At 36.7% G+C, this 25,783-nt stretch overlaps 2 protein-coding genes across 2 annotated transcripts; both read right to left on the reverse strand.

Annotated features, from left to right (window-relative positions):
• Positions 1-450: 450 nt before the first annotated feature.
• arl8ba (ARF like GTPase 8Ba) lies at positions 451-9,999 on the reverse strand. Its single transcript, XM_014984576.2, has 7 exons — positions 9,748-9,999; positions 4,588-4,668; positions 4,384-4,457; positions 4,166-4,259; positions 3,958-4,025; positions 3,545-3,615; positions 451-1,343 (listed from the first exon to the last, which is right to left on the reverse strand). Exons 1-7 carry the CDS (start codon positions 9,868-9,870, stop codon positions 1,294-1,296), a joined length of 561 nt encoding a protein of 186 aa, XP_014840062.1. The 5' UTR covers positions 9,871-9,999; the 3' UTR covers positions 451-1,293.
• A 954-nt stretch (positions 10,000-10,953) lies between these two features.
• On the reverse strand, positions 10,954-18,122 carry tnfrsf18 (tumor necrosis factor receptor superfamily, member 18). The gene is made up of 7 exons (XM_014984574.2): positions 17,949-18,122; positions 17,646-17,771; positions 17,424-17,555; positions 16,983-17,079; positions 14,700-14,764; positions 13,090-13,233; positions 10,954-12,119 (listed from the first exon to the last, which is right to left on the reverse strand). The coding sequence occupies exons 1-7, from the start codon at positions 18,079-18,081 to the stop codon at positions 11,956-11,958; spliced, it is 861 nt and encodes a 286-aa protein (XP_014840060.2). The 5' UTR covers positions 18,082-18,122; the 3' UTR covers positions 10,954-11,955.
• Positions 18,123-25,783: the final 7,661 nt, after the last annotated feature.

Here is a 25,783-nt window from a genome sequence, read left to right on the forward strand (position 1 = left end):
AAAACACCTTAGGCTGATGAAACTGAATTGTGCTTTACAAAAGCACAACTCTTTGATTGCTCTGGTCTCATGATTTAACAAGGGGAAGTGATCATTTCATCAACTTGATTCATTCAAGTTGGTTTTGGGTAGCTTTTTTGAATCTTGAATGAAATCATTGTTTTAAAACTGCCCTTGTGTTTCCACTGAACGTCTCTGATGAACTATTAGCCTTTGTGTAATCATCTGAAACATGCAACTTTGACAAAAAAAACAAAAAGCAAAAACTAAATACTATTTCAGAGCATTATGTTCCAACTATAGTATTTAAAAACACTTGTGTAGATACACAGAGCCTAAATGATATAAAAAGCCAAGTGTTTTGTCATCCGAAATCCAAATAGTTTAGGTTAAATTACACTAAAACTATGCTTTAAAAGCAAATCAAAGCATACAAATAACACAACCAGGTTTAAATTAAAAAGCATGCCTTTTTATTTTCTAACACATTGAGGTGGAGTCGTTGTGGCTCTACCTTACATGCTGCTTTGTTCAGAGGAGAGAGAGAGAGACGCTGCACAAGGCACTTTAATTTCTGCCACTCTCTCAGCAGCACAGAAGACATCATCAGACTATATACCGAGGCCAACATGAACCACACGAGCCTGTACAGCTTTACTTTTGGTACATTCAGACTTTAAATAGAATCATATATTCATACACACACATCCCACATTGGTAAAAATCATACTAGCAAGATATTTGTACAGATCTGCTCAAATTGAATGCAAAGAATGCAGAATTTTCTAAAAGAAAAAGACGCGCACTGATCCAAGCGAAGAGTGACAGTCATCGGAGGACATTCACAGGAACAGAGCGCGATAGAAATGAGGTCCAAATCAGCCACATCCTGGCATAGTACCCGCCTGTGAAGAACATTTCCCATTGTGTGAGGTCTGTTGGACAAAATAAACACCTTTCTGTGAGAGTGTGCATTATTATACCCACTATCGGTAGCCATTCCCTGGATAATGCTTGCAAGAGAAAAGGTAACTGAAAAGTCAGTCTCCTTTTTCTCTGTAAATTACAGCTTCACTTGATGCATTATGTTAACTTCCTTCTTTAAACCTCGAATCAGAAGTTTAAGTAGTGCATTATGAGTTTGTGAAAGAATCGCTGGGGGTAAAAAAGGTAAGAAGCAAGCAGAACAGGGCAGCACATAAAGTGAAAATGCGGCTGTACATCATTGCGCGGTAGTGAGAGTGTGACATGACAGCAACATGGCAAATACAGAAGAGAAAATAAATGCAGTATTCAGCTCCTGCGAGACTTCGAGTGCTGGATGAGCCATTGAAGTGTGATATCTGCAATTGAGAGAAAGACACAAGCTCAGTTTTAGAAGCAAGAATTGATGTAAAAAAAACATAGTTCAAATATACCATATTAGAGCTAGACAGCCTAAATATCTGGGAAATATGGAAGACAAATAAATCACAACTGGCATTTTAATTGTCTAAAAAAAAAATTCTGATGGAATAAGAGCCTTCAGAGCCGCAACTCTAAAACAAACGCATTTCAGACGAGGTGGAACTTCAGAGCACTGCATCTCTCTGAGAACTGCTCATTTCCTGACAACAAAATGCCTCTTTAATTTAATATGCTGACTGGATTTGTGCCCCTTACTGAGAACGCATAAACAGATGAAGTGAGCACTCCTGCAGTCACTCTGTATGAAGGAGAATATCTCTTCTTTCCTTACCAGGATTACGAAACAACTGGGATATTGTTTTAAAGGGGAGGAACAACCGAACATTGAGGGATAAAGACAACACAGGTCACACTACCAGAGTGAGCAGCCTAACAATCAAGGAGACTACACGCGTTCTTTGTAAGCATCAAGTTTCTCAGGTCTGAAAATGTATTGTTTTTACTGGGTTACTTTTTTTATGTGTCCTCTATCAATAAAAATACTTCTGTCTGTTATTTCAACTTAAATCAATTATAATTTTGTCCAAACATTCCCCCTACATGTTTACCCCTGATATTTAGCTACAACAGCAACTCTTTTTTTCTTCAATGCTTGAGCCAAATGAATAATAGCGTATCAATAATTCGACTTCCTTTCCATCCACTACAACCGTAGCATGAGCTTAAAGTGACTTTTTAAGGATAATGAATAGATGCTTGAAAAACTAACTCCAGACATGCTTTTAAAGATTAAGAGTCTAGACCAGGAGTCTTCAAATCCAGTGTCCTGCACCTTCCTATTCCAACACATCTGAATCAAACAGCTGAATTTCCTCCTCAGAAAGCAATCTAGTTCTTCAGCATCATTTTAATGATCTCATTATTTCATTAAGGTGTGCTGAAGCAGAGACACATCTAAGGCCCTGTGAACATGAAACGAGTACAGTATATTTTTGCAAACAATTAAGAAAAATGTGCATCCACACTGCAACGTGCAAAACAAAAAAAAAAAAAAATTGAAGTAGTTGATATTCTGGACCAATCGGTGGCGCTCTAACACTGCTGGAGAAACACAAAAAAAAATCACAATGACATTTGTGAAAGTGACACATGGGGGATCAAGAGAGATGGAGATGGAGCTTCAGCATTATCATTTAAAAAAGAAAACAGAAAAAAGAACAGGCTCGCAGTGGTTCTGAAAATTTTCCACTCTGGAATATGGATTCAAAAATGATCATTTCTGGTCTTCCAAGACGTCAAATCTGTGCTGACATGCAGCCTAAACAACAAAAACATTTTTGCAGATCCACCTAAAATCATGTCCATGTGGATGGGGACAGAAGTTGCAGGACACCAGGCTTCAAGGCCTGGACTTGAACTCCTCTGGTCTAGACTGTGTCCTCAGCGCACATTACTGTGGAACAGTTAAAGCTTGACAAGAAAAAAGCTTATTGACTACATCTATGAAAATTATACTTTCAGCTGCTGCATCATCAGTGTACATTTTAAATACTGGTCAGAACTGCAGCACACATGTCATCTACCAGACTGCTGCCGAAGTTTTATAGGGTTTCTACAAATTTTAATAAGTTAAATTAAAGACATTTTACAGTCCCCCATTACATCAATCTGAGGCTCACCATCAATTACAAAAAACAACTTTGTTTTTATAAACAACTAATATATAATTCTGAATACCACAACAAAACCTTTTGAGTATAAATGCTTAATAAAACTACAAAAATGCTGTTGCTGAAGCAGAATCCTCCTACAGGTGAAAGGGCGAGTGTCACAGCATCCACTTACTAAATGCAGCACAACACATTTATCAAACGAATTCCTCACTAACAAAACTTAAAAAAAATATGAAAAGGTTAACAGAAGAAATGACGGGCATATTAAGGAACTAAATTTAACTGAAGACCTATTTCTCTGGAAGACCTATATCTGTGGATAAATTTGCTTTATGACTTTTTAATATTCTTCAGAAATCCAAATTTTAACTTCAACTACAGGTGGAAATAAAACTGTGCAGTCTAAATACCTGTAAGCATAATGCTTCAATAGAACAACACTACAGAAATTAAGTGCAACTTGCCAATGTTGTCTTTCTCTTTGCAGGAAATGGAGTAGCAGCATATCTCTCTGTCCTGAATAGCTGCAAGGTTCCTGCAAATGGAAACAAGGGTGTGAACATACATGACAACACATCCTCTCCCCAGTTTATTCGCCGTCTGGGAGATGCATGCATATTCTGAACTTGACACTAGATGGAGCCAGTAATGCACAAACGATAACGGCTGCAGTTTAAAAGAAATGTGGATGAGGAACTTAGGCAAGACCTGTCAGCAGGACAAAAATGTTTGAAATGCTGCAGGACTTAAAAAAAAATTACATTACATTCATAATTGGTCAAAGTTTTAAACACAGTTAAACTGCTCTAATCTGCAGGTTTTCAGCTGAATCAATTTCAGACGTTGGCACGTTTTGTTTTGCATCACTCATACCCACATTTTCTCAATGAGCTGCTTTTCATCTAAAGCGTTGGGGAGATCCCTTTTGTTGCCAAGAACCAAAACCTAAACAGAGAAAGGAGAAACACAACATTACTACTGCAGAGTGAAACTGCAGGGATTAATCTAAAGGAAGCCACAAAGTTTTCCGTAACCGGTATGGAAATTACACACATCTGCAAAAGTGCTTGCAGGGAGACACTTACAGGAATTCCTTGCAACTGAGGTTTGTCTAATAAGTTATGAAGCTCATTCCTGGAGGCCTCCACCTTTTCTCGATCTGCAGCGTCAACCATGTACCTTCAGTTTCGTACGTATGAAAAAAAAAACTGCTTTAGTCATCATTAGCAAGAAAGTAACACTTTTGTGTCACTCAAGCTGTCCCTAATTTAAATAAAACCAGAGAAACGGTTTGGATACTCACACAATAGCATTAACTCCCCGGCAGTACCTCTCCCACATGCTCCTGAACCTGGGCTGCCCTCCTATGTCCCAGATCTGCAGAAAGAACAGCAAAGTCACTGGATATTCACTTCTGCATTTGGGCTGGAACTGTAGTTTTTCCACAAAATATTTTAAACATTTAGAAGTGAAGTGACTGTTAACAATAGATGAAATAAAGCTGAACCTTGATGGTGACATTTCCTTTAGTGACTTTCCTCATGTTGAAGCCGACTGTAGGGATCATGTCTTCACTGAAATGACCAGACTGGAAAAACACGAAGGTGAAATTAATTCTTCCTTGGTTCACCGTTTCTGCACATGCTACACATCTTCACAAATGTTTATTGAAAAAGGTCGTTTTTGAGCTTTCCTATCAAATGTCATGAGAAAATCAAAAGCTATGAGAACCACAATTTTAGTGGAGTGATTAAAACAAACACACTTTAGCGTCAGCATCCCAATAAATGAGAAATTTTAAGTACATCACATCATAAATTGAAACCAATTTCAGAAATATTTATCACAGACACAGACCAATAAATTTCAAGGTTTTATTTAACTTAATTTGCATGATTATGGCCTACAGATAATGAAAACCCAAAATATACTTTCTTAGAGCAATTGAATATTACAAACCAAAGAAAAATAAAGGATTTCTCATACCCCTTGCCAAAAATATGCTCATGTTTTCTACAGTATCCTTTGCATAAATTACTGCATGAATGCATAACACCATAAAGGTAACCAGCCTGTGGCTCTGCTGGGGTGGTAAAGCAGCCCAGGTTGCTGTCCTGTCTTCCCATTTGCTTACACAAGCATTATTTTTCCTTCCACTCTCTTTTTGTATACCTGGATATAACGTCAGCTTCTTCAGCGATGACATTTTGCGGCTCACCCTCTTTCTGAAGAGTGTAGTTTTTCTCATGATTATGTAGGTCAAAGCATTTCCACATGAAAATTTATTTTTATAAACTTATGCCACATTGTGATTTCCAGAGAAACTGAATTTTTGGTTTTATTAATTGTAAACCATAAGTATCAAACGTACAAAAAGTAAATCACTGAAATGCATCACTATGAAGAAATGTGTATGAATTTCCCTCGATAATTTAAATAACTGAAATAAATAAACTTGAAAACAGTCTAACTTATGGAGATGCACCAGTAGCAACGATTTCACCTGGACATTTTGTAAGTTTACGCTGTTAAAGTTACCACAAAATAAAAAAGGAGTCAAGTGCTAATATATGAAAACATAACTTCTAGAACCTTAAAAGGACTCTTTACAAATGACAAGTCATATGGGTAACATAACATATGACTCGTCTTAAAATAAACCCAAACTATAACTTGGATAAGGGTATTTGCTTTTGAAATTACATCAGCTAGCAGTACAAGTTTCTGAAGATAGCTGTTCCTTCTCTGCAGGAAAAGTTAAACTGTTGTAGGAAGGTGAAACTCTTCGCAATCCAATGCAACGTGTGTCAACATTTCCTCTTGAAAAACAAATGAAGATGTGAGAACAGAAAATGTTCCCCTGAATTCCTGTAGGCGGAAACAACTGACTACTGTGAGCTACTTTATGTTCAAATTGTTTTATTCTCCCTAAACTTTGATTACTTTGCAAAGTAAGAGTGCATATGCAGCTTTGATACACAGAGTCCGCAGCACATGACTTCCCGGAGTCACCTGATGAAGCCAAGTGGCTCAGCAGTCTTATGACTGAGAGGAGGAGAAGCCACCCCCACCACAGCCATTCATGAAATCAAAACTATGCGTCACTGGCTACATGGGCCGGGTTTTTTTAAGCCTTTACACATAAAGGAGGGAACAGAGTCACGCTCAACTGCCAAACAAATTTCCCTTCTAACAATCGGTAGAGTACAATGCAAACTGCAAAGTTATTTAAGTACAGGTAAATAAAAAAAAATCAATTTGCAAATCTTTGGTGTTCACTTATATGTCTTAAGATAGTGGTGATGGTTGCAGCTTTAGGCAACAAGCATTCTTAGTTCCTTATTTTGAGAGTTTTCTGCGTATCTGAGGTCAACAATAACCTATTTTCAGTTGCAAATAATTGGCAGTGTTAATAATCTGACCAACAAATGGCTAAAATGACTGAATATATTACAACATCAGTTCCTCAAGTTTGTTTTCAAATGTTTGATTTTTTTCTAAAACATCAGAACAAAGATTAAAAAAAAGGTTAAATGGCCACTATTTGGTATTTTCTACAGAAAAACGAGTATTAGTCATTAGTCAGAAAAACCCCAAAGAAATCATAATGGTGTCTCTCACTTGGTGCATAGACCCCAGTAGTAACCTAATAAACATTTTAATTGAAGAGCTGAGCCCAAAATGCAACAGGAATCTAGAACTAATGTTTGTTATTATGTAATCAGAAAAAAAAGACATGCTAATATTGGCCAACATTAGCTAAGATTAGCATGTTGCTACAAAATCTTATTCTAAACCTCATCATGCTCACATTGGCTGTCATACAAGTAGAACCTTACAAGCTACTAAAAGAATGCTAGCCAACAGCAGATAACACCATTAGAGATAGCATTCAAAATAAAACATCTACACTCTTAAAATGACAGATTATGTTGATGCAATGTTTAGACATTTATCTTCCCATCGATGTTTACAAAGTGCTATTTGCAAAAACCAAAACCACACAAGACAGAAACTTCTTCCCCTATGCATACGGTGACTCAGAAGGGTCAACAAAATGCAAAATTCACAGCACAACAACAAAAGCCACAACAGAAGTCATTCTAAGTTGGTATAATTTCCTTTTAAGCATATCTTCTGTTGTGGCATTTGTTGTCACGTTGTGGGATTTGCACTTTGTTGACCCTTCTGGGCATCCATACAGGCTGCCTCATACAGCTTGATTAGTCAGCTCCTCTACTGTGAACAACATAAGCATATCTGACCCTCCACAACCTGCTTTCCTTTTATTCTTGTTCTTTACACAAAAAAACTGGTTGAACATACACACCATTTCTTTTATCCCTCATTTTATTTCTTCTAACATTTATACTTAATGTCTGTGCACTGGGTGTGAAAACCAAATGTCAAAGTCCTTGTTTATGTACACAACCCTGGACAATAAAGCCGAACCTAATAATTTGCAAGCCAATTTCATGTTTGCTAACAGCATGCTAGCTAGTAGAAGATAATGAGTTGTCTTGCTGTGGATTTACTGAAAAAAATAATGATTTAAGTTCCTAATAATATCAGCAGTGCTGACGAGAAGTTACAACTACAAGACAAGAGGGAGGTGTGGGGTTAGCATGTTGGCTATGAAGGCTTAGCAGTTACTGATAGTGAGCAAATGCAGAAAGACTCTGATCAGTATCTAACACATCCTGCCATCTTTTGGCTTCCTCATCTAAATTTTAAGTCTACAGTTTGGCTAACCATTTGCCTTTTCAAATAAAACCTTCTTTTTTAATTTGCTGAATTTCACTAGTTAATTCTGTTTAGAAATTTTCTGTTTTGCTTTTTTTCTACTAGGGGAAGCAATTATAAAATCATTAATGTGATAAGGGGTAAACGAATCAAATACTGAGATAACGCAGTTAACATACTTTACTAACCACTCTCTCTATTCCATCATCACAATGTGCAATGACGCTCCAAATAAAAATCCTTTTCATTGTGTAAAGTAAGATTTAATTGCTCCACAGACAAAACTGATGGAGAAATAAACGAGGCAACAAGGTACTGATGAGCTGCTCAAGACACATCTAAAAAAGGTAGCACTGAGAAAAATACAACACTAAAGTGACCCAGAAGAAGGAAAAGGTGCAACTGGACGTTACGCTAATGATTCATTGTCCTCTGAAATCAAATTGCTAGTATTGAAATCAAACAATTCGTGTACCAAATCCAATTTCAAAAACCAGTGGGATTTGCTAAGGATCAGTGATCTATCAACAAATAATTTTAGTCATTTATTGACATATCAGTATTGGTCTCATAAGTAAAACAGAATGGTGTTATAAAATGTAGCTTTGTAGTTATTTTTCATTTTATTGACCAGGTAAAACTGTACTTATCTGTCATTTACTTTGAAACACTGCAGAAACACATTCACGAAATGATAATGAAATCTAATAGGCACAAATAAGCAGATTTAATTTAGATTTTTTTCTTTACAGAAGCCATCAATAAGTTTCATTTGCAAGGCTGCCATCTTGAATTTAGAAGTAGGGTTTGATGAGAAATCTCAGTTTCTCACCTGGAATATCAAATAGAGGACAATCATTCCTTTAACTTCTCCAAATTAAACATCTGAGCAGAAATGCAGCATACAATCAAATGCCAGGTTTCAAACATACATGCAGCTCCTTATATAGAACTGTGCGTTTGTGCTTCTTTGGTTTTTAAGTTATACAAAAACAAACCGAAAGGGTGCTGACCCTTATACTAGTTTTAAAATATAAGTCTGTATGAAGATACTTAAGAAAATCTGTTTTGGGTGGGGTTCCTTTTTTTTTTTATTACCGAGTTGCCAATTATGATAAAAAAGTTAGAGCATCCCTGGATTAGACAACATTAGCTGCAACCAATATTTGAGAAATCTCTGCAAAAGTTGCATAAGAGAGGCTTTCTCAAACATGCAAAAGAAAACTGTAACACAAGTATATCGAAATATTTCCATTTGTTTTGGTCCTGTAAATAACTAAACATATTTGTGCAACATAGAAAGTTAAACTGAATCAATATAGGCATAACAAAGAAATGACAAGCTGTTATGTTGTTGTTTTCACAAAATTCCGCATATTCATCCGATTAATGGAAGCTCATGAAACTGTGGCATTTATTTGATTCACAGTCTCATGGTGTGAATGACAACCACACGTCGCTCTTGCTGACTTGTTACAACAGTAACACTTAGTCTAGAAGTCTTCACATGACTGTGAGATCCATCCTGTTTGTGTGCAATTCTTGCAACAGTCGACATGTTTTTGTCAACTTCCTGATGACAGAAAATTTCTAAACACCTCTGTAAATTTCCCACACCTCGAAGGTGACAAAAACCACAAACGACTGGGAAGATGTACAGTAATAACAGAGTTAACAAGAGCCGAAAAGCTGCAAACTAGTTAGCAGACGTGTTGACAAAACACCAACAGCGTGGCTACCACAGGTGTGTTTTTTACTGATTTCACATAGGCAACGGAGCGACAGCTGTAAAGCCAAAGAAAAAAACACCGAGTTTCAGTTAGTCCCTGCCCAATCTGGGTGACTAACCTCCTATTAAAAAGGCTAATGGTATTAGCATTAACCTAGCAAAAGTAGCTAGTAGTAATAGCCGCTGAGGACTTACAGCGATCACGTTTACAAATGTTGTTTTTCCAGAGTACTGCAGGCCGACCAGTGTCAGCTCCATCTCTTCCTTCCAAAACAGGGACCTGAACCAGTCCAAAAGCCGATTTATTAGCGCCAGCATCTTGATGTCGCCGATCACGCTCCCCTGTGGTGGTTTTCTTTCTCTCTCTCCCTGTCAGATGTGGCGTTTTCCAGCAGTAGCAGCAACAGAGGGGGAAGGAAGGGAACTGGGACACATAGGCAGTGGTCATATGATCAGTCAGTCAACACTGTTTCACAGCGCCCCTACTGGTAGATAGACGAATTACTCTTGCTTTCATCTTGATCTTGTTCTTCGTTTTCTTGTTCTTTTTCTTCATTCTTCTTCTTAAGGTGCTTTGTCGCGGTTGGAAGACCAACTATGTAGGTGCATTACCGCCACCAAGTGGACTGGAGTGTGGACAGGAAATTAACAGAAAAAATTGATTATTTCAAGAAAAATTGTTTTTCAAGAATCGCATGACTTGATCTTTTATTTTAAGTATATTCATTCCAAAATAATTTTCAGCTATATGTTTAACTTATGATTTTTTTCACTGCCTTTTTGAGATGTTTCATTATTGGATTGTATGCATTCCATGAATTCCATGAATGTTTGCAATGATCGCCCCTTATTAGTGCTTAAAGCTTCAATGTGAAGCTTTTGCATATTTGTTGAACTATGTCGTGATAGTATGGTATGAGACAAATAATCTGTGGAAAAAACAGAGCTCCGCTGCTTTCTTCCAGTGCTCCAGTTTTAGAAACAACCAATCAGAACTAGGAGGCAGGTGTGGTGCTGCTCATCCCCTTCTCACTACTCCTCTTGTTCTCTGCTACCGCTACAACTTCTCTAAGTCAGCAGAGCCGGTCATGAATGTTCAGACTAATTATAGCCACTGATAACAATAAATAACAATAGAAGTGCATGAGGTTGGGTGATTCCTCCTGACTCTGATTTGTTGTTTTTGGTCTGGAGTCATGCATATCTTCAGACGGCTTTAATAGCTCAGAGGAGATGTCTTGAGTGAAGGATCAGAAGTGATGAGAACTAATAAATATATAAATAAATAAATACATAAATAGATACTCTTATATCCATGGATATTTGTGAAGTTTAGAAACATATACTGATGTCCAATTATTATTTGTTTCAGAATAAAGGAAGTAAACTCATCACAAATACTGCGATTTATGCAATATTTATTTGAAAAACACAAAAAGTACACTTCATAGCGGTTCCATTTCAATTGTATTGAAGGGCAATACAGACATTGGGAAGTCTATAATTTAAAGTATGAGGAGTCTTGAAATTATAATTTTCCCTTAAATCCAGCTGATGGATACAGAGAAAATATGACAAAACACAAATAAATTACAGTTAATACATACATTTCAGTGTATTTTTCATCATTTGTAACTATCGATCTGATGATCCTGCTGATTGGAATTAACTTGCTCATATAATGGTGTTTCCTATTTAAGTCTTCCAAAACATTTCTCATCATATAATATTACATCATAAGAAAAAAATGTGATTTAAAAATCATTAAAATGTAAGTTTACGCAATTTCTTGTAACATAAGAACTAGCAGGACCAGTTCTGATTATGTTCATATTCTAAAAGTTCATATCAGTTTTTAAAATGCTTTAACAAACATACAATAATTTAATATAAATAACCAAGCTCCTTTGCTTCTTCAGCAAAACATCAAAAACTTGAAATCAACATAACATTTAAATACAGTTGAGGGTTCTAAACATTTAAACAACATTTCATTTATGTTTGACACATAAATTTATATGTTTCTAGTAGGACTGATCAAAAAATATGTTTAGGTTGGAAAAAAAACATGCATTTTCCCTTTAAATACTGATAACTTATAAGAATTACTAAATTAAACGCAGAACAAAAACCTAGAGACTGGAGCAGTGCTCCACTTTCCTATGCAACAACCATAAACACACAGCCAGAGTTGCAATGTAAAAGTTTTATATCTAAGCAAATTTATGTGTCAGAATTGCCTAGTCAAAGTACTGACCAACTTTTCAGATTTTTGTTTGTCTCTAAATTATGTGCTAGTTCATCTGTCACACAGAAGGTGGTTGCATTAACCTGAAAAAATGCAAAAGGTTCAATGTGGTGTGTACACTAATGCATACATGTTCCAGTGGTAGTCATAGCTTATCAGAACGAACAAGATATATCTTGATGAAAAAGAGATGAGTCCAAATGAGTCACACTGCAACAGTCCTTGAGTTCATCCTGGATGATGAGCTTGAGTCCGCTCTCCTCCTTTGAAAGGTGGAAGTCACTGGTTTTGGATGAGACCGCTTGGACTGAAATCTTACCTGAGGCGGAGACATAATTTAGTGACGGAATACTAGAAAAGTATTTGCAGACAATGTTGGTTCTTCTAAGAGTGGTACTCCTTCTGTCGCCCCTAAACCAATCATAATGCAGGAAAACCACTAAAATCTTCAGCCAGATAAAATGCAGTGCCCTAATAGGCATGAAAAATAATCTCCCTATTCCCAGCAGCAAGTAAGGAACATTAACTTTTCATTTACAATATATCCAAAAACCCAATTAAAAACTTGCTAATTTCAACTTTCACATTAGTTATATTTTACACCCCCCTTTCCGATGCTACCTTCGGGAACTGTCCTAAATGCCCATAAATAAGAAGTTTTAACAAACACTGTAGTTCAAGTCCTACACACAGCGTGCCATAAATTCTGCAATTGAAATGTTTTTAATATGTATGAGGTTGAATTCAGGTTTCAGTTACAGGATTTTATCCATCTATCCTATAAGTCCAGGAGGGACACCCAGACATCTCTTTCCCCAGGGGCTGTTAGTTCATTCTGGGGGAACTCAAGGTGTTCCGATGCCAAAAAGGACAAGTAGTCCCTCCAGCATGTTTTTGCCCCAAGGGTTTCTTCTGTCTGAGAAATGCCTGGGAAGCCTCCAGACTCCTAAATAGAGGCTTGACCCTCCTTAGCTTACCAAGCATCCAACTAAGAGATCTTATCAACTTATTTTTAACTCTGAGCCCTATGGAAGAAAGTCACTACAGCCACTTGTGTTTTAGGGCCATCTTAAATGAATACTGACAGCTATTCAACACGACAAGCCTTTTTTTCTCTACCCTGCTACTTTATGAGTTTTTCAGTCACATTGCCATTTCATAAATTACTGCTTTGTAGTATCATCATACATTATGTCTGCATACATGCATCTACTCTTGCATTTATGTTTGATGAAAATCAAACATAAATTAGTCCTGCAGAGTCAAAATGATATCTTAAACTTGTTTACTTGCAACACTGTTCTTCTGGTTGCTCCTCAGTTTCTTCGAGCAGGCGTAAAGCATAAACAGAAAGAGGGTCAGGGAGAGAAAAACAAAGCCAATGCTCATGATCCAGTGAGCATTGCCGTAGTCACTGCCATCTCTTTGTGGATCTGGAAAAAAAGTCAAGTAATAGTTAGCTTCTCAGACTGACAATTCTTCATATATTCATCCATCCGTCAGTCAGTCAGTCATATGTTTATCCAGGGTTGGGACATGGAAGTAGCACCTTAAGTAGAGAGGTCCAGACTTCCCTCAGCGACTCCCCTTGCCCTCCCATATCGCATCCTGCATCTATTCCTCTTAGAACATGCCTGGAACATCTCACCAGGGAGATGTCCAGGAAACACCTTAACCAAATGCCTGAACCACCTCAACTGGATGTGCCTCTTCTGGATGACTGAGCTTCTTATCCTATTTATGAAGGAGAGCCCAGACACCCTGTGGAGAAAACTAATTTCAGCTGCTTGTATATGCGATCTCATTCTTTGAGGGTAAATCATAGATGGCCGGTAAATCAAGAGCTTTGCCTTTTGGCTCAACTCTCTCTTCACCACAACAGATCAGTACAGCGCTTGTATCATTGCAGACATAGCACCCATCCACCTGTTGACCTCCCACTCCATTTTTTCCTCGTTTGAAGAAAAAATCCTGAGAAACTTGAACTCCTCCACTTGGGGCAGGACTTCATCCCCCATCCATGGAAGGTATTCTACCCATTCCCCACTTAAGACTCCCCACATGCTCTCGGATTTGGAGGTACTGATCCTCATCACCGACTGCTTCACACTGAGCTGTAAACTGCTCCAGTAAAAACTGGAGATCATAGTTTGATGAAGCCAACAGTACAACATCATCTGCAAAGAGCAGAGACCCCATCCAGAGGCCACCAAAACATATCTCCTCAACACTTTGGCTGCAAAAACAAGACCTGTCCAGAATTGTGACAGAGGACAACTTTGACAGAGTCTAACTTTCACCAGAAATGAGCCTGACTTACTGGTAGCAAAGCAGACCAAGCTGTGTCATACAGGGACCTACCAGCCTACAAAGGGCTTGTTAACCTGTGCTCCTGCAGTGACCCAAACAGGACTCCACACCTTCTCCAAATCCACAAAGAACTTGTGGATTGGTTCGGTGAACTCCCATGTATCCTCCAGGACCCTTCTGAGGGTGTAGCACTGGTTCAGCTGGTGTTCCACAGACAGGATAAAAATCACACTGTTCCTTTTGAATCTGAGGTTCAACTATCCAGATGACACCTCTCCAGAACCCCTGAATAGATCTTAACAGGGAAGCTTAGGAGAGTGATCATCCTTTAGTTGGAAGACACTCTGCTACCCTTCTTTTAAAATATGGGAACCGCCACCCTGGTCTGCCAATCTAGGGGAAATACCCCCGATATTCACACGATATTGTAGAGTCATGTCAATGAACACAGCACCACAGCATCCAGAGTCTTAAGGAACTCTTGGGGAATCTCATCCACCCTACCAATTTTGTAACATACTGGATGGGAGAAACATGAAAGAAATTACAGCCAAAATATTGTCATGGAAGTATTCACATGTTAACGTACCAATACAAACAGCGTCGTGAGTTTTGCTTCCTGGAATCTTTTCAACAAGTCCCTTTGCACCGCATCTGTAAATCATACAATATGTTAATGATAGTCTAAACTTTATCACTCTACACAGTTTTTTTTATTTTTTTTTCCTTTTCCTCAAATACAATTATTATTTCTTGGTGGCTTGTTGAGTGAGACTGATTGTTGCCACTATAAAATGCATGAGAAGAAAAAGAATGGCAAGAAATGGGTACAGTGCCTTGAAAATATATTTGAATTGGGATTCACAGTTTCACTGAAGTTTTAACTTTGACAAGGCTATCATAGCAAATTCATGCTTTGGTCTAAACCATTCCATTGTTTCCTTGGGTGTATGTTTTTCCTCCATCTTTGCATCAACTCTGACCAGCTTCCATGCTGAAGAAAGCAATCCAGCAGCAGGATTCTGCAACCATTGTTCAGAGTTAAGTGCAATGTTAGAGTTTTCCTTAGTCACTTTGGCACATTTCTTAGATCTGAATTGAAATTCTCAAAGCTGCTTATCCAGTCTTCATTGCAAAATCTAAGAAGGATTTAGAGAAATCAGTCAAGCTCACAGTCATGCTTTTGGACTGAGGAAGCCAGAGTACCCAGCGAGAACCCAAGCAAGCGCAGAAAGACCCCGGGCAAGAATTTGAACCCTGAACCTTCTTTCTGCAATGCAATAATGCTGCCTCCTATATCTAAACTTGTTTTTTTTTCTAAATCTGTCCAAAACTCGTACATTGCTCCCAGGAGAATCCTGACTTTCTCCAACCAACGTAAAGCATTATATCAACAAATGATCAACCAGTTTTCTGAAATCAGGTGTAGAAATGCTGCACTGTAATTCCTACAGCAATGCATGAATAGTTTTCTTTAAAAAGATTGTCCTATGTTCCCATTTCTACTTTTGTTTTTTTTTCTCTGCTCCCTGCAGTGTTATCTTTTCCATACAGCGAAGACATAGTCTGTCAACAAATTATTGTATAAATATTAAGCGTAAATTTGGATCTTACAATTAATCTCCAACAATTACATTTTACAATAACTGTCACCAAAGACAATAGTTCACATTAAACTATCCCTCCAGAGAACTCTGTTATATTGACAGCATAACTAAACAATTTAACTGCCTAACCTGTACACAATGACACAAAGTCAGCACCAACATGATTATTGACACAGATGAGAAGGGAACTAAGGATTTTGAGCAAGAGACCTTTTATGGTGTTGTAATATTTTGTACTGTTTTACTGTATTGAAAATATCAAAGATGATTCAAGTAATGGTACATGCCATGGTTTTTTTTCCAAAACTCATGGCATTTTTTGCAGGCGTTCACTTTTTGTCTCGTCTTACCACAGCACATACTTCAACATCTTTGGTTTTTCCCTACATTGCTTGTCACAAACCACAGGTGGGGATCTCTTGTGGCTTTCTTTTAATGATGACTTTCGATTACCATAGAATAACTACCGTATTTTCCCAACTGGGAAATTTTGCGCACAGTAGAAACGCATGACAGTCGAGAAAACAAGTAAGACTTTATTTTTCCCACTCATCCATTAAGATCATATGTGGATAGATTCTTCCACCTGTTTTGCAGATTTATGGATTTGCTCTTGCTTTAAACTTCTCAACAACTTTATCCTCAGTCTCTTAGCACTGTTCCTTGGTCTTCATTGTGCTTAAAGTTAAGTAATATCCTTTAGCAAACCTGTTAGGTCTTGACAGAGTAGCTGTATATATACTGAAAAAATTACACACTGGGCTATCATTACTTTATTCTATTTTGGTCAATATTTTGGCATCAGTTCCACTGGATTTTGTTTAGGGCTGTTTGAAAGGGGGAGAATAAACGCAAGAATGTGTTACATATTTTTATTTTTGAGAAATATTGAAAACCATGTATCATTTTCCTTTCATTTGCCATGAAAACTCTGCTTTTGTTTGACACAGTCTTGGTGATCTAAGAAACGTTTGTGGATTTTCTGTATTTTTAGTCAACTTTTGAGCTCAGAGAAAGTATTTAATTGGCTTAAAATTGCACCAATTTCTTTACAATCAAAAATAAATGATCAAAGATCAATTTCTTTTAAAAAGGAGATTAAAATACATGCTGTTACTTGCTTCTATATACTCGAGTTATTAAGAGTTAGTTCCAGTAGTGCATTGCCTACAAATTTACATAAGTTTTTTTTTTTTTTTTTCTGTGACTCTATAAATATATTGCAACCTACAGCAATGGTAGAAATGCTAAGAAATTTGTCTTACTGTGTCCATGGCTTGCAGGTGTCCTCTTCTGCATCAAAGAAATGATTTTCACGGCATTTAAATTCACAGTCATAAGAATTGTTTCCATTCTCCAACTCTATAGATAGACAGACAGATTAATCATTTCCGTTTGTGTAGATGTGGCAAACTTCTAATGCCATCCACACTCATGTAAGGGATAAGGAGTAATATCGTCACCTTCCTAAAATAATGGCATTTCTTTTTTCACCAAAAGTGAATTTGGCAAAACAATCACCACCTCACTACCTGCCAAAAGGTGACATCCAAAAAAGGAATCACTTTTGGCAAAAAAAAAAAGTGATTTCCGTTATTTTAAGAAGGTGACAATATGTAAATAGCTCTAGCCTAGTTGATGACACACAGATATCTCATGTCACCAAATAATTAATTTCTGATATGTCTGAATATGTCCACTCTCACCTGTCTTTATTGGTTTCTCTCCTGCGCTGCATTTGTTTTCCTCACAAAGTGAGCATGACTTGTCTGAGCACAGGAAGCCAGGTCGGCACTGACAGTTTCCCTTTGTGGTTTTGGTACAGTTCTCGGCAAACCCTGCAGACAAACAAGAATTCCAACCTTTTTTTTTCATTTGCTTTGAGCCACTAAGTTAGGTGAATTGCTATTGTACATGCAAAGTGTTACCTTGCTGGCATGAAGGACATTTCTCACAGTGGTCAAAGGCATTGATGTATTCTGCATAAGTCCCTTCTGGACAGGCTATGCAGACAGTTTCCCGAGTTTGAGAGCAAAAGTCCTTCATATAAGTTCCTTCCAATCAAACAACACATTTTGTCAACTCCAAGAGTATTCAAACTTAATCCTCAGTATATTTTATAATTAATGTCATTATTAGATCTAACAACACAAAACACCTGCATAAAACTATGCCTTGCTTTCACAAGGTTTATGTAGGGCTTTAAAAATGTCAAAACTTTAAGCACTTACCAGCCTCACACTTTTTGCAGCATCGTCCATATTTTTCATACTGATCATCTCCACAATTTTCTGTCTCTCCTATAGTCCAAGTGCTCAGTGAAAACACTATTAGAAGTGCTCTGGAGAAGCTGAGATGAATCATTTTAGTCAGAGCTGCATTTGTGTGTGTGGGATTTTATATTGGCTTTCTGCGTGACGTCACTGTCTGGGTTTTTTAACAAGAGGTGGTGTTAGACTCCAGGAAGTGAAAGACCACTCATCTCTACGCAAAGACATTCAAAGAACATTCAACAGTACAGGATGAATCACAAATGTGTTCATCTTCATTTTTTTTATAAATTCACTACAAATCTGTGCTTTAATACAACTTAACTCATGAGTTGTGGAGTTTGAGTATTAAAACACCATTTAAAATTTGTTGTAAGAATCATAACTTTTAAAGTAATGTCAGACATACATTCACTGGCCACTTTATTAGGTACACCTTTTCAACAATTCAATGTGTCAGCACTTCAACCAGCCATTTCATGCCAGCTACTTGATGCTCTATGGCATGTAGATGTGGTGAAGATAACTTACTGCTGAGTGTCAGAAAGGAGACTGAAGTGACTTTGGATGACTTTGTCATAAATTGTGAGTATCATAAATTGCTAACAAGAAGATCAAAGAAGATCAAAGAAGGATCTGAGAGAGAGTGAGTGAAAAAAAATACTTGTTGATGTCAGATGTAAGAGGAGAATTAGCTGAGTGCAGTGTGATACAAGCAAAGTCTTTGGAATAGCATTTCTGGACAAAGTACACATCTAACCTGAAGCTACAATTATCAAAAGTGGACGATAAAAGATTGTAAAAATGTCGCCTGGTCCAATGAGTCTTGCTTTCAGCTGTGATATTTACGTAGATAGTAGAATCAGAGTTTGCTGTAAATGGATCCATTTCTACCTGGTATCAAAGGTTGAGTGTGCCATTGGTGTGAGATATTTATAATTTGTTGCCCACTTTAAGTCTCTTAGCACCAATGGAAAGGACACAACCCACTTGAGTACTGCTTTTAATAATTTCCCTCATCATTAAATCACACTATATCAGTCTTTTGATGACTGATATAGTGATATAGGAACTAATCCTGCTTGACTAGTTCAAGCAGGATTATGGATTATGTTACAAAGCTCAAATATGTTCAGTCTGCTTTCTTGACAATGACAATAAGTTCACAGAAATGTCCACAGTCACCAAAACTCAATCCAACTAAGCACTGAGCCGATGTGGTGGAATAGTAGATCCTCTGACAAACCTGCAGCAACTCTTTGATGACATTGTCACTACAGACCAAAATCCCTTCCAACTGTTGCCGACTATCTAATACATACAACCAGATTCAACACAAAGCTTCATGAAGACTTTGAGAAGTTCTGTAAGTGACCAGTGAGTGAAGTCGACCCTCTAAAAATCAAAACACTACAACCAGTTTTCCATTTGTTTAACTTATTTAACTGTGCAAAATTTACCCTTACAACAAACCAACTTCTACATTTCGCAACCGTCACCCACATAAGTTTGAGCCATAAAAGGAGGGTGTATGTTAACAGAGAGAGTGCCATTGTCTACAGTTATTGTACTACTATTACTAATAATGCTTCCTGTGTCTGATCTTCATTGAGTTCATTGTATGTCCCTCAGGTAAAATGTCTATCAAACTAGATGAAAATTCTTCAAATCCATCAAAAGTGGCTTAATCAGGACAGTGTTTACTAACGTCAGAAAATTATCCTTAAACTGGACCCATTATGAAATAATTATTTTTTGCACATTTTTTACATTTCCATTTTGGTCTCTACTCCTAAGTGCTTAAAAATCCCTCTCAGTTGTTTTCCAGCAATAAGTTAGCGTTTTTGTTTTTTGTTTTTTTTATTTTTTTGCTTTTTTTTTGTAGTCTGGAAAATGAACCGTTTCAAAAACCTCCACATTATTAAGTCACAACCACGAGGCACTGCCTGTGGCCTAGTAACGCTAGCTGAGCCCCCACTCCTCACCAAGCAACCCAAGCAGGAACTCGGGCATGTTTGTGAGCTGGTTTCACCACTGCTAAGCTGTACAATGGCTGCTGAAAAAGGCAAGTGTTTTGCTCTGACTCAGGGTCATTTCACAATTCCACATCTGGTAGAAATCAAACAAGCAGCAACTTATTTTGATTTACAGAGATAAGAGGAACTAACACAGCTCATTCTGAAAGCTCATATCAGAAGAACTGAGCAAAGTGAAATCTCATCATCTGAGAATGATTTTGTGCAAAAAAAATGTAATGAACATGTTTTGTATAGCCCATAAACAAATCCTAACTTGTTTAAGGAGGCATAAAAGATAACCTTTAACCTAAATTATTTTTATCAATCTCTGCTGTTTACTACTTTTGTTCCAGTCCTTTTATATTATATGATGTTTATTATGAGGAAACACGTTTTATTGAATGGTTTAAAACTTTATATTTCATTGAAATCCAGCCAAAGTTGTTCAGATTTTATTTTAATCCTGCAAGTTTTTATTAAAACGTAAATGTCTCTCCCTGCAACCTTTTTCTTGACGCTATGATCTATTTGTTTGTGACTGATTTATCCGAAATAACAAACAATAAGGAGTATTTTTCAAACAATCTGGAGTATTTTTCAAAGTTTTACAATGTTTTTTGACACTAGACCTAAAGAATCCTGAAAGACAAAATTTCTGAAGCACTATTACCATACATAGCTTACAAACAAGCTTATTTTATACAATTTATTTTGAAGAATGATAAGTTTTGATTTCAAAAGTCATTTCATTTGGCACACAATGAGAGGAAAGCATGAAAATGTACCTATATTTTATAATTTCAATTTAAGGTGCATTTCAATTTACTTTACGTTATTTTTCATTTAAACTCAAGCAAGCTAATTTAAAGAGCTGAAAAAAATATTTTGGTGTGATCATCAAGTTCATACCAACCCCAGTTTTTAAAGAAAAATACTAAAATGTGGTTAATAGACTTCTGAGACTTAAAAAAAAATCTGTTTTGTTCCCCTGAAAGTGTATGCATGATAAAATCTCTACTAGTAAGCTCAATGTGGGTTTTTTTGTTGTTGCTTTTCTATGAACCTCTGTTAAAACAGTTTCCGGTGCCCAGAACCAAATGTTCAAGTCTGTTGCTGAATGTTGAGTTTTATAGTTTCAGAGACGTCAAAAGAACATTTGAACATCTGGTCTGCAAAAAAACAAAAATAACGATTGATTTGGACACCTAGTCCAAATCAATGAAGGTTTTCATGTACTCATGTACTGTAAAATGACATGTGAAATCTTGAGTATCACAGAGCGAGCTGGGTAGGTTTATTCAGAATAAATGACTTATGTTACGAATGTTTTAAGCCCATCTTCTGAATCAGGGCCCTGATGTTTGGTTTGGTTTTGTTTCGGGGTTTTCTGCACTATATACATTTTCACAGAGGCGTTCAAACATTACTGTTAACTGATAATGCATGTTACTTTATGGGTTTAATTAAATTATCTCCCTAAAATACGACCGTCTCGTCGTATCTACCTCTGTTTGATACGGTCCTTCCGCTGGGCTGCAGCAGCTTGTAAATGTACTTACTGTCATGCAAGATACATTTCAGACAGAATCTCAGAATAAAGTATTATTGTTTCGTATGCGATCATAAGAGTTGGGCAATAACCAGTTATGTTTACTCAATTATATTTACTTGAGTAATTTTTTTTTAAAGAATGTACTTTTTCGTATACTTTTTACTTTTACTTGAGTAGTTTTATTATGAAGTATTGCTGAATGAGAAGAACATGTTCCAATCAAAAATTCGCCAGAGACAGACACACTCCTGCAGGTTTTATTAAGATTTCATTTGTTTTTATTGAAAGAAACTGATTTGGAAACATTTTTCTTTTGCCTGATTTTGTTATTTTTTTGCCACTTATGTGAATTATTGTTATTTTTGTTCGTAAAATCCCCAAATTTTCACTTAATTTTATACGTTGGTCCATCTGATCATGTAATTTGATCAGTTAGTCAGTACTTGAATGGACTTTTCACCACGTACTATTTTTTATTCTTAAGTCATTTCTCGGATACCTACTTTTTACTTTTACTTGAGTAAAAATACGTTGAAGTAGTGCTGCTCTTACTTGAGTACATTTTTTCATCTACTCTGCCCACCTCACCTAGATTGAAGTTTTTGCAGCTGATATTCATCAACTAATCATTCAAACTATTGAACATCTGATTTAAAGCTTGTCTTCTTTGAAGAACCCTCTAAAGAAAATGATAAAATAGCTTTATTATTGGTGCACTGGATTACATCTATTAAGAGAAATAATAATTGATCAATAAAAGTGTTTATTTGTCTTTTTATTTTAAGTCTTATGATTCATTGACTATCTAAAATAAAATATTGTCACCTTCCTAAAATAATGGCCTAAGTCATTTTTTGTCAAAAGTAATAAAGAAAAACACTAATAGATGATTTAGGAAAAACAATGATACTTTTTACAAAACAGTGAGTTAGGCCGTTGTTTTGCGAACTTATTTGTAGTTTTGAAGAGAGCATAGGAGGGGAACAACATAGTTTTGCAGACCCTCTATGTAGACGTGCAAACTCCACAACTACGTGAAGAAATGTAAAGCATACTGCTTTTAGCCTGCTGTCATTGTGGTCTGGCATACCTGTCTTGTCTAGCCTGGGGTTTCCTGGCAAATGAAACTCAGACTCTAGACATGCTGAAATTAATCCTCAGTAAGCCAAATGTTTGCACCATTAAATGGCAGAAAATTACTCTGAGCAATTCAACAACTCAAAAATCCTTTAGGTTAACCATCAACTACAAGTACATTTTATGAGGACGATGAAGCACGAAACCCACCACAATCCATCAATCTCCAGTGCTCTCCCCAGAGACCTCATCAGCCTTTAACCCAGTAAGACTCATCAGAAATTATTCATGTGGATTATTCATTGCAAAATTCTTGCTGTACCTGAAAGCCTCCCCTAGAACAAAGTTAACTAAGCAATCTGCATATTCTTTAGCAATTTTGCTTTCTAAATAAATATTGTTGAAGTGTTTTGTGAGTTACTTTATCGAATGTCAAACCATGACAAAAGGCAGAAAAGAACAATATACACAGTAAAAATTCCAGTGTTGAATTAATACCCAAAAGTGTCTATATGTGTCCAAGTCAGCTGGTGTTAAATTCAACAATACAGAGTGTCACATTAACATTACAATGGTGTTAGTGTTAAAATATATTAAAAGTAACACCAGTGTAGTGTTGATCACAAAACATAATGTGGTGTTAAAAAAAAGTAAATAATTGACCCACAAAGTGTCAAAATCAATCAAATCCAGTGGAAAATATTCAAAAAAATACACAGAAATGGAAAGTTTAGCTTTTCTTAAACCCATTTCAGTATTATAGACCAATGTAAATTTAACAAAAAATGGGTGTCAATATTTTAACACTTTCAGAAGTCTTACTTTTACACCTGCTGACTTGGACATATAGACACTTTTGGGTGTTAATTCAACACTGGAATTTTTACTGTGTTCAAACCGTCAAGCCAAAGAGTGGAGAAAACATTCTTGTTGTGTTCTTGCTGTAGCCAAAGATAACACAATGAGTTAGCCAGTAAAAGTAATGCTGTTTCTTTCAGATGTCACCGTCTGTGCGTTTGAAGTAGGGTAAGGATTTTCCTCGTTTTGCCTTTGTTTACAAAGTGACACAAGCATACTGTTTGGGTTTAAGGAAAGTCTGCATAGATGTCGATTGTTCAGACACATTCTTGTCTGTTGGAAACAAAAATAATCCACTGTTCACAGGAATAATCCCTTCTCAATATGGCTGCATGACTCATCCAGAGAAGCTTCATGTCAGTGAAGGTGAAACCTCAAAACGAGCAACAAGTACTTGTGTCTGAGATTTGTAGGAACATGTCCTTAGGTGTGTGGATATTGAAACGGACAAACAAGAAGCTAAACTGCAGTCAATGTTTAAAAAAACAGAATTTAAGTCTGAAGTAATGTATTTTTTATTTAAAAAAAACTCAGTCGATCTGTCTACAAAACAAAGGTGTAAGATTTTCTGTCCTGCCCTGATTGTGTACAATCTAAGGAGTACCTCAGCACTTACGTAGTGTTTTAAATGTGAAAACACTAGACTATTACTTGGTGCTTGTTGGCGTGTGCTTTTCTAGAGACAAACAAGAAACTGAACTGAAAAAAAATCTTCCTCCATAACAGTGAAATTAATCTTTGTGTTACAAGTTTATGAACTTTACGGAAGCGCATTGCTATCATGCAGTAAAAAAAATTTTTCGATCGCTATCTCGTTAAAACGAGATACGTAACTCGTTATAACGAGATACGTAACTCGTTAAAACGAGATACGTAACTCGTTATAACGAGATACGTAACTCGTTAAAACGAGATACGTAACTCGTTAAAACGAGATACGTAAGTCGTTAAAACGAGATACGTAAGTCGTTAAAACGAGATACGTAACTCGTTAAAACGAGATACGTAACTCGTTAAAACGAGATACGTAACTCGTTAAAACGAGATACGTAAGTCGTCAAAACGAGATAGCGATCGAAAAAAATTTTTTACTGCATGATAGCAATGCGCTTCCGTAGAACTTTGTACATAACGTAAGTTTATTCCGTCACACAGGTGTGTATTGCAGCTAAGATCTTTCCAGAACATTCCAAAAAATAATAAAACTTGGAATTAAAGTGATTAAAAAAAAGAACAAATATATTTGAACTGAAGAATAGGTGGAAAGAAGTCAAAAGGAAAATGGTTGGCAGGCAAAATCAAATTTAAAATTGAAACATCAAGAGAAGTTGTAGCTGAACACTTTCAGCAAAACGGAAATCAACGTTTAGCTGTGGTTGTTCACACTCTCCAGCTAAGGTTAGCATGTCTGAGTGACTCAAGCCACAGTAGATTAAGATCTTTTTTACATGATGTAGTGTGCAAACACTTTAAGTTAAATTTGTTAATTTACTCCAAGTCTACCGTGAATAAAATATTATATTTGAGAGTTGACTAAAACATGGCTTACTCTGTGAGCAGCATTTTAGAGATTTAGATTAAACTCTTTTTTTCCATACATTATCACAACTAATTGTGATTTGTAATTTTTTCCCCTCCATATATCTGGACCAGCTCATGTTCCGTCTGTAGGTTACATCTGGTTTTGGTGACAAGCCATGCATCTCAAAGTTTGATCTTTCTTTCACAGTAGTGATGCCTTAAAGCTGATGCTTTGCAGTGAATCAGAAGATCTGGCTCACTCACTGAGAGTGATGGAGTCACTCTCAGTCTGGCTCATGGCAGAAATTTTGTCTTAATTGGCAGCACAGCGGCCTTGTGGCCGGTCTAAAGTGAGACTATCTGATCGCACCACATCATGTGAAAACAGAGAGGGGAACAGATGCGACAGTCAGGTGGATAATCTGTCCATCCCCTCAGTCAGTGGACACTGGTGAGGAGGAAAGTATCCTGCTAAAACCCTTGAAGGAAGCACCATCTTGCTGCAATTTAAAATCATTGGGATAGTTTGGTTTTAGAGTTTGGTTCTGTTTCTGTTATGGTTCTGTTCCGAAGATTTTTCAGCAGTGTTTTGTTGTTGTTGTTGTTGTTTTTGTTGTTGTTAAATGAAAATTAAAAGTTTGACTAAAACTTTACACAAAATTAAGAATGTCAAAAAATGTAACAGAACAAATGCATAAAATTAGGCAACCCTAAAAGCCATATTAACATACGAAATATTAATATTTGCTAATTAGTAACCGTTTGGGAGA

The sequence above is a fragment of the Poecilia mexicana genome, unplaced genomic scaffold (genome assembly GCF_051168715.1).
Source record: "Poecilia mexicana isolate PSO_F unplaced genomic scaffold, ASM5116871v1 scaffold_5, whole genome shotgun sequence".
Taxonomy (NCBI): domain Eukaryota; kingdom Metazoa; phylum Chordata; class Actinopteri; order Cyprinodontiformes; family Poeciliidae; genus Poecilia; species Poecilia mexicana.

Bases quoted from the DNA above. Each gene is read 5' to 3' on its own strand.
- arl8ba (XM_014984576.2), bottom strand. From the start codon at position 9,870: ATGCTGGCGCTAATAAATCGGCTTTTGGACTGGTTCAGGTCCCTGTTT. The intron at 4,669-9,747 runs GTAAGTCCTCAG...GTGTTTTTCCAG, and splicing joins CATTTGTAAACGTGATCGCT to TCTGGTCATTTCAGTGAAGA. The intron at 4,260-4,383 runs GTGAGTATCCAA...ACGAAACTGAAG, and splicing joins CGGGGAGTTAATGCTATTGT to GTACATGGTTGACGCTGCAG.
- tnfrsf18 (XM_014984574.2), bottom strand. From the start codon at position 18,081: ATGATTCATCTCAGCTTCTCCAGAGCACTTCTAATAGTGTTTTCACTG. The intron at 17,556-17,645 runs GTAACACTTTGC...GTTTGTCTGCAG, and splicing joins ATGTCCTTCATGCCAGCAAG to GGTTTGCCGAGAACTGTACC. The intron at 14,765-16,982 runs GTAAGACAAATT...TATGATTTACAG, and splicing joins ACCTGCAAGCCATGGACACA to ATGCGGTGCAAAGGGACTTG.